The 10,163-nt window shown below is 30.2% G+C and overlaps 1 protein-coding gene across 1 annotated transcript; it reads left to right on the top strand.

Annotated features, from left to right (window-relative positions):
- The first annotated feature begins 1,063 nt into the window (after positions 1-1,063).
- Positions 1,064-1,630, top strand: LOC113388186 (keratin-associated protein 16-1-like). Its single transcript, XM_026625586.1, has one exon. It carries the CDS (start codon positions 1,064-1,066, stop codon positions 1,628-1,630), a length of 567 nt encoding a protein of 188 aa, XP_026481371.1.
- Positions 1,631-10,163: the final 8,533 nt, after the last annotated feature.

The following is a 10,163-nucleotide window of genomic DNA, read 5'->3' as shown; positions in this document are numbered from 1 at the left end:
AAGCGCAACGTTGACATTTGCGAATTTCTACTTGCATCGTTAATAAAAGTATATAAAAACTAGTTTCAATAAATTCGTACTTATATTTCAACAGTAAATCAAATATTACATTTCAAATGATCACTTTAAATTATGTACTTTACTGAAATACGCACGCTTCGAAGTGCAAAAACAATGTATAAAAAATCTATGAAACTGCATTAAATTTATCATTATATAAGCAGGCGCAGTGGACGCACCTCTAAGAAACGTTATTTATAGAAATCCATTGCAATAACTTAAGAAAATCAGAACGGAAACTAAGCTCTTTTGCATATCAATCAATGAACACATATCACCGGTATATTTAGAAATTCTATTTCTGTCCTTTGAATAATGCTTTTCTCACTCATAATGCAATTTTTATAAAATAACATTTTACCACTTTCGCTGACGTGATGCTGAAGGGACTATAGGATTCAAATTTTAATCTATTATTAACTTATACTGTAGGATAATTTATTGTATTTGTTCAAAAATCAAAATTGCATATCTTTACGTTTCAGAGTTTCTGAACATTTGTGGGACATAATTTTTTGTCGACGATTTTGGACAAAACAAAAATAATCAGCACAATTATCATATGATACCTTTCGAATAATATTTGAATTTTCAAATTGGGCCAGAATTTTTGGCTAAAACGCGGTCGAAAAATTTTGCATTATTTTGCAATTTAAAAGAAACGGTTGAGCCGATCGTATAAAAAACAAACGCGAGTGCTCAACAAGTTTTATCGAATAGTAATAAATTTGTTCGAGTGGCAATTGCAAAGATTTGCAAACTCCGAAATCACATGTTGCAAAATAACAAACTTCATCATCACATGTTGCAGAAATCAAAGTTGCGGAAACAGAAGTTGCAGAAGCATGCGTTGCAAATCACAAGTTCCAACATCACATGATGCAGAATCAGAAGCTCCAACATCATGTATTGGAGAAACAAGAGTTGCAGAATCGCAATCTAACAATACATATTGCAGAAATACACGTTGAAGAATCACAAACTTCGACACTACAGGTTGCAAATGTACATGTTTCCAGAAGCTCTAATATCACATGTTGCAAATTTAAATTCTTCAACGTCACATATTGCAGAATCACACATTGCAGATCACCCGTTGCAGAATCGAAAGTTGCAGAATCAAAGTTGCAGAATCGAAAGTTGCAGAATCGAAAGTTGCAGAATCGAAAGTTGCAGAATCGAAAGTTGCAGAGTCGAAAGTTGCAGAGTCGAAAGTTGCAGAGTCGAAAGTTGCAGAGTCGAAAGTTGTGCAGAGCCGAAAGTTGCAGAATCTCAAGTCGCAGAATCTCAAGTCGCAGAATCTCAAGTCGCAGAATCTCAAGTTGCAGAATCTCAAGTTGCAGAAACGAAAGCTGCGGAATCAAGAGTTGAAGAATCCCAAGTTGCAGAAACAAAAGTTGAAGTATCAAAAACTGCAGAATCACGAGCTGCAGAATCTCGAGCTGCAGAATCACGAGCTGAAAAATCACGAGCTGCAGAATCACGAGCTGCAGAATCACGAGCTGCAGAATCACGAGCTGCAGAATCACGAGCTGCAGAATCACAACTTGCAGAATCACAAGTTTCATAATTACAAGCTCCAAAATCACATTCGAGAAATGCAATTTGAAAAAAGTATTTTGAAAAAACATATATGGCAAATTTTATCTGTAGTAATTAGTGTAATTACAAAAATTATTCAATCACATTTTTTTTAATTGAAAATTCTTTGTATTTTATTACAATACAATCACTTTCATCTATTCCTTTATTTTTCTATCGATGACTTTTCGTCGCGGTTGATCGGCGTTTTAACAAAAATTAACAAAAAAACTTATAATAAATTAGAGAATTATATAAAACACTATATGATTACAATAAGACAATTAATTCTATTATAATAAGTTTCTGCATAATGAAAAACAATAGAACTACCATAAGAAATACTGTTGGTAGTTGAATTCAGGTGTTGGCAAAATGATGTCTAAAAATATGAATTTACTTTTAATTGCACTTTTGTTTATTGAAATCAAATGCTCTCGGATAAAAATTTGGGAATTTAGGTATTAATGATGATATTAGTGTTGTGCCTGGTAAATTTGTGTTGGAATTTTTTAATGTAAGTAGTGGATTGCACAAACATGTCAACTTCTGAACTAAAAACCACATTTAATTTTTCATTATTAAATATGTATATATGTATTGTATTTTCTAGGATTCACGAACAATGACTATTTTTGCTCCATACATGGAAACAGAAGTTGAGACAATATTAAAAATTATTTTCAGAGAAGTTTTACACCTCTTCAAATTCATACTTTAATAGAGTAAGTTTATTTAGAGTTTACACAGAATAATTTTGTAGTTATACATAACTAAAACTAAAAACATTTTTCAGTTCACCTTCAACAACCGGACTAACATAACAATATCACAAATCCTGAACCAAACTGAAGACATCCTGTACAAAATATCCAAAAATAGAAACGACGACACAATATTTATTACAACAAATGCAAATCAAGAACAAGTATTTATTTTTTTGCAGCAAACCTGGCAACAACATCAACTTTTAAACGTTTTGATAATTTTCAAAAAAGAAAACAAATTCGTTCTTGCATTTTATAATCCTTTTAAAAATATACCAGAAGGTGGATATATGTATGAATTTCATTTTACGCAAAATTTAAATATCAAAAAAATTATGGATGTTTATGGGAAAAGGATTTTGAATATGAACGGTTATCCTGTCAGAGTTTATGGCGGCGCGAATATGAATATTCGTATGATATTGTTAATAAAAACAGAACATATATTCGGTGAGTATATATATATATATATATATATATACTAATATATATAAATATCTAAATTAACTGAGGTTAAATGCCACAATCAACTAATTAAATTTTGGGATCAATTTTCTTCTAATTTTGATGTTTTATAATCAAAAAAGTAATTTTAGCTAGTTATTGAAGATTTAAATCTAAGCATATAAAAGTTTTTGCCAGGATACCATCAAAATCTGTAAATCTGTGGATTATGTGATTATCTATTTTCAATCTCAATGAAATAATATAATAATTTAATTTTTTTTGAGGTTTCACTGGAATTGATCCAACAATCGCTCAAACATTACAAAAAGCCATGAACTACACACAAATCCTTGTAATTCCTGCAAATTGGGATAAAAACAACGAGTGTACAGGTATCTACCTACTTATAGACAAACATGCAGATATTTCTGCAAATTTAGGAGAATTAAAGGTCTGCCAAGAAACCGACTATGTCACAGCTTTGTATCCAATTCACAGAAAATCTATAAGTGTCCTGACACCAAAAATTGGATACGTAAAGGATTATAGTTACATGAGTTCTAAAGATAGATGGTTTTGGTTAACTATCATACCGACGATATTAGTTCTGGTTTTGATTTGGTGGGTTCTGATGCATTTTCGTGCCAAATTTGTGGAAACTACCAACAAACGATTTATGGATCTCATTTTTGCATCTTATGGAATTGCTTTGATGGTATCACAAAATTCGCCAAAAATACGCCTTGAGCGTATATTATTCCTAACTTCAGCATTGAGCAGTGTGGTGTACAGCAATTTCATCCAAGGAAAACTGGTGAACAAGTTGATGACTCCACCAAAATCCTTGGACATCAAGAACATGCAAGAACTAGTAGATTCCAATCTGACAATATATGCACATATTGCCATAAACATCCTCATTAAAGATGTGGAATGGAGCATAAACAATAAAAGCCAAAATCGTTTTATATACTCAAAACTAAAAAATGGTATAACCCAAGTTTTTGAAAAAAAGCAAGATGCATTTGTCCTAAAATCTACATTTGCGAATTCATTTCTTGCATTATTGGATAGAAACAGAACATTCACACATGTAATCGATGATGTTTTAAAATATCCAACATCGTTTGCTGTTTTAAAAAACTCTCCTTATAAGGAAAGAATCAATGACGTCATGATGAGGTTGTTCGAATTTGGAATTGTTGACAAAATTACAGACGATACGTTTTATTTAAACAAGATTAAAAAATTGGTAAAACTAATATGAAAAACAAACTCTTGGTGGTAATTTCTTTGGATCATTTGAAGATTTTATTTCATGGTTGGTTCCTGGGTTTGTGGGTTGCATTTTGTTGTTTTATAGGCGAGTGGATGGTTTACGCAGGCAGAAAATTATTGATACAAAAAAAGCCAAATTAACTATAGGAAATTTCAAGCCAAGTAATAAAGTAGCAATTGCAGCAGATTCTCCGAAATCATGTGTTGCAGAATCGCAAGTTGCAGAATCACAAGTTGCAGAATTGCAAGTTGCAGAATCGCAAGTTGCAACATCACGAGTTGCAACATCACGAGTTGCAGCATCACAAGTTTCATAATTACAAGCTCCAAAATCACATTCGAGAATTGAAATTTGAAAAAAGTATTTTGCAAAAATTTAAAAACACATGGCAAATTTTATCTGTAGTAATTAGTGTAATTACAAAAACATTTTTAATCACATTTTTTTTTCAATTGAAAATTCTTTGTATTTTATTACAATATAATTACTTTCATTTATTCTTTTATTATTCTATCGATGACTTTTCGTCACGTTTGATCGGCGTTTTAACAAAAATTAATGAAAAAATCTAATTAATTGGTAATGAATTATATAAAAGAGTAAATAAATGACTACAAAAGACTATTTTTACTATTGTATTATATTTATTTCCATAATGAAAAACGTTTAATAGAACTTTCATAAATAATATTGTTGCTTAAATTGTTGAAGTCAGTTGTTGACAAAATAATAATGACTATTTATGAATTTACTATTAATTGCACTCATGTTTGTTAAAGTCGGATAATAATATTTGGGAATTTAGGTTTTAATGATGATAATAGTATGATTTGTTGTGAATTTTTTACCATAAGTAGTGAATTGCACTTTTAATTTTTAATTGTTAGAGATGTATATATAGATTATATTTTCAAGTATGTACGTACAATAACCGTTTTTGCTCCGTATGTGGAACCCGAAGTTGAGACAATATTCGAAAATATTGTTCAGAGAAGTTTGATATCTCTTCTATACTTCCGGAGAGTAAGTCTATTCAGAGTTTAGATAGAGTAATATGTAAACTAATTTTTGCAAACTTTGACGAATTTTTAAAATTGAACGACATGCCGTGGAACCGTAATATTTTAGTATGATCTATAAGACTGGTATCTACTGTCAAAAAAATTCATAAAAATTATCGAAAAAAAAGTTTTTAACACTTTATTACAAGAAAACGTTTCGGTAGATCTTTACCAAAAACTAATCAACACGATTCCCAACCAATATTTTTCGAACGGTTTTTGAATTGTCAAAATCGATTCAGAATTACAGGCTAAAACGTGGACATTTTTTTTCACTTTCTGCTATTTACAAAGAAACGGCTTGGATAATCGTTGAGTAAAAGTGATAAACGCTAGTCCTCATACGAGATACATCAAATTGATTTTAAATTTCTGAAATCGGTTCAGCAGATTTTGAGAAAAGGTAAAAAATCCGCTAGAATTTGGTCTCATAAAATTAACAAATCGGATTTTTTGACAGAAATATGAATTTTTCCTTCAGAAAGTTAATATAATGAATGCGATTTTTTTCCTTGCTAAAAGTCTTACTGTCCACGAACGTGTTTTAGAATAATTTAGATGGGTTTGATCATATTATTATTAGGCTGATTAATAATGAAACCTTTTGAAGTTGAACTAAAATTTTATCTTTACCTTCTTAAATGATAAAAATAGAATAAAGAAATATAAGATTGATAAAAAAGACTATAAGATGACTCAATAAATACAAGAAATTTAGGAAAAACATATAAGTTTCTTAGAAAAGTTTTCGATTAGTTTTGTACTATTTCAGTCCCCTAATTTTCTCGACATCTTATTATAGGCCGGAAATTTTCATCATTTTCTGAAAGAGTCACATCGTGCTTGTCACTGATGTTCGATAATCTAATGATACAGATATTTATCGTTATTTATTTGATGTTTTATTGCTGACATGCGGGTTAGATGCGCGTGCATTCCGACAATTTTACCTAAATCAGTCCTTAAACAAATTTATAGGCGCATGAAAGAAATGGGCCCATGTATCTACATGTTGCTTAGTCATTTTATCGACTCAAACATCTTTATTGAGATAAGGCTACAGGTACAGGTGGACCCTGCACAGGGCTGAATTGGATGAAATAATTTTAAAAGATTATTTATTTATATCATTATTTAAATTTTTGGCAAAGACAGGTCCAGCCGTTTCAGTGATACGGAAACCAGATGTGCAGATGTTCGGTTTCTGCGAGACCGGGGCACCCGATTCGAATGATTCGAAAAACATTCTATTCCTATTGATTCCTACGACAGGTCTACCTAAAAAGATAAGTTTGTAAAAAAACAAAGCACCTGTTTCAAATGATTTATTTGTGTTGGCATTCTGAAGAAAAACGATGAGTTTTTTTAGGAAGGCAAATATTCAAAATTTGAAAAAAAAGTGCGCGTAAGGTTCACATGCAATTGAAATAAAAGTTATTTGCTATTGTAGAAGATGGCATTTAAGTAAAAATAAATATAATATAATAATTTTGAATAATGTTTATTAGTAAAATTCATTAGTCAACCATTATTCACATTTATATAATTTTAAATTATAAATTATATATTTATAATAGCATTAAAAAGCATATATAATATGTGAAAACAATGTAATTAAAGTCATACTTCAAATACGACATGATCGATTTGTCATTGTAATTAGCATTAAGAAATGAACCTTCATCAGAGAAATAAAGTAAGTGCTGAGTAATTCTATAATATTCGTTCACACAGTGGATTATGTTAAACAACGTCTAAACAAATATTGTTTTCATAACTTCACTTATCATGTAAATGTGTTTGAAAAACTTCATATAATTAAAATTAACATACATTCATTGACTGCTTGTATTTTTTTACTTTTTCGCTGGCGATATAATATCATTCTTTGAACAGCTGTAACATCTGTTTTGCCTAAAAAATATTTTCCATTCTAATAACATCAAAGATTTATAGAAACTAAATAATTTCTAATCAATAAACTTACTAATCATTAACTTAATTAATCAATAATTACAAGAAACAGGGTAAAATATTCTAGGGTAATCAAGATTTGTACAACGATGTAACTTTAAAATGTTTATTCATCTATGCCGATTTCCTTGTTGATATCGGAACACATACAACGTTGATACTGGTACGCATACAACGTTAATTCCATTACGCATACAACTACAGATCTCTATTCACATATACGATAACTAATCACAATCGACCCGTATAGAAATGATGTCATCGAAAGCGAATGACGCACAGTTCTGCTGTAACGCTTTTTCGTTGCATTTGTGCGGATTTACACCCTAAATAAGTTTTACTTAAGAAATTCAAATTTTTATTTTTAAATATCAAAAATGTTTCGGATTTTGTTTGTAATTCTAGCTAAAATTTCAAAACTCACTTATAAACTTAGAATAATTTTAACTATGCAAATGAGTATATAGAATTTTTAAAAATAAATTGTAAGAACAATTGTAATCAAATCACGAAAAAGTCAATTTACAATGTTGCATAAATATTTTACCCACATTCCTCTACAAAGCATAAATACTGAATTGACATAAAGCTAACACATCGAATCCATAAAATAAATCTAAACCCGAAGACTCGTGATCTTTATATCTTAATAAAATCCAAATAAAAAATCGAATGAAGATAGTTTTGCTGAAGTAATAAATCTCTTTTGGTCCGGCGTGTTTTTGGAATAGGACCTCACGGCGTGCATTTTAAGTTCTTTTTTGACCTTTGAACCGAAACCCGAAAGCCCGCTGGTCCGATCAAAGTGCAATTAAGTTGTAATGCGCTGATATCAATGGCAATGTTGTCGCTGGAGAAGTTAATTCAATTTTGGCAATATGAAACTTGACCAATATCTAAATCCAGCAATGCAAATAATTAAAAAACATGCTCCAATCATAAGGCTCAAAAAATGGCAGGAAGACCTACTAACTTAATTTAAGCACTGTTTCTTCTACTAACACAGATTATTATCTACTACTATATACAGAGAAATCTTCTCAGTGGAGGAGACCTCTAAATGACATATTTTATGGATCACATAGGATCATAAAAATTTGTATTTCTAATTGCCTATAATAAATATATAAATAAAAAAATCTTTGGCAATATTATATTTAGTATTTAAGGTTCGAATCTAAACCTTATATTAACATATAAAAGTGTTATATCATATGAGGTCGTTATGTTTCTGAGAGTTTCTCTAAAGTCAAACTTGTTTACTAATTTCTAAAAAATGTTTTAAATTCTATTACAAACTATGTAAAAGTGGCATTTTGCCGGCAAGTTACAAAAACTTCACAATAGGTGTAATATTCGAGTTAATCAATCGAAATTGGGATATAGATATTTAGATAAAATTTTTAACAGTTTATTCTACATTTTAATGCATTGACAAAGTTTGCCATTTTTTATCATGTGTCACACAAATTTTAATTATAATGTTATTTCAAACTTTGATGAATTTTTACAATTAAACTACTTGCCGTATTGTAAAAAAGTATCATTTTTTTCACAGTCATTTACAAGAAAACGGCTTGGATGACCTGTACCTAAATTTTATTAGTATCATTACCAGTACTCTAGTCAATGGAGCGGTTTGGGTCTGAATTTTTTTTACTGTGCTCCAATTTGCATGAAATTTTGAAATTAGGTTTATCTTACCCCCAAGTTTAAAAGTGAGAACAATTCGTGATTTGCCACGACCCCCCGGGAGTATGACACCATTGACACCCTATCTCAGTGGGGCAACTTTATTATTTCAAAATAACGTCGGATACCAATAGATGATAACGGTTCGGTAGATTTTGTCCTAAAACCCAATATCTTTCAAATAGTTTTTTATTTTTTTAAATTGATTCAGTGTTGTGAGCTAAAACATAAACAAAAAGTTTTACACTTTTTTGCAAATTACAAAAAAATGGCTCGCCCGATCGTCGCCCAAAACTGACAAATGAGTCTTTATCGAGATACATCGAATGACTTTTGAATTATTGAAATAGGTCTAGCCGTTTATAAGAAAGCATGGATTTGAAGTCAAAAATCTATTCATGCACACACACACATACTTTTTCCGAATTCGATTCAGAATGGTTTGAAACGTCGAGAAAACAAAATTAGCAAACCGGATTTTTTGATTAAAACATAAACTTCCCTTTCGGGAAGTTAATAAATTTCTTTTTGTAATGAGTTTGAGATTATATAAAAATTGCATATCAAATTTAAGTTTCCGTTGTCCATATTCTAATTTTGCAAAAGCCGCAGTATACGACATTATTACAGATATGTAAATTTATCTCAAAAAATAGTTTAATAAACAACCTTAACATGAACATCACTTGTCAGACATAAAATTCAATTAAGACATTCTAGTCAAAATATACCCAATGAACTTTTATATTTATTGTTTAATTAAATTTTTTATCACCTTCCGACTTTGTAGTACCCTCATTTGTATGTTTTTTGTGTGGCATAAATCTATATAAAGAACATACATCGAATTTGTTGCTGACACCTACCAAACGACGATCGTGGACAAAACGAACTAATTTTCGATGAACATCTTAGAAAAATTTAATCCAATCAAATGTTTCGAAAACATACACTATCCAATCATCAAAGACATTTATGGTCGACCAGAAAACACATAAATTCATAATGTATTGACATTGCTTAACACAATAACAATAATTTTACATCTTTGATTAAAGACAGGACCAGTGGAGAAAAACCTATGTACACAAATTTGGGAGAAATTAATAAATATGAATACAATCAATTTTCTGAGACTAGAGTGGTGAATTTTAATAAATAGTGTTAGAGCTACAAACGTTTCGAGACTCATTTGACGCATTTTCAGTGCAAATAAAAATATACAATTTTTTGTTGACGATCAAGCACTAAATGTAAGATGTCTTCCTACTCTTAATACCATTGACACATTACCCCAAAAAA

Source organism: Ctenocephalides felis, unplaced genomic scaffold, assembly GCF_003426905.1.
Source record: "Ctenocephalides felis isolate EL2017-DRISC unplaced genomic scaffold, ASM342690v1 CF-g0.4_SCAFFOLD_03572, whole genome shotgun sequence".
In the NCBI taxonomy this organism is placed as follows: Eukaryota; Metazoa; Arthropoda; class Insecta; order Siphonaptera; family Pulicidae; genus Ctenocephalides; species Ctenocephalides felis.
The sequence above is the reverse complement of the archived record's forward strand: the minus strand, read 5'-3'. Positions and strand labels throughout refer to the sequence as shown.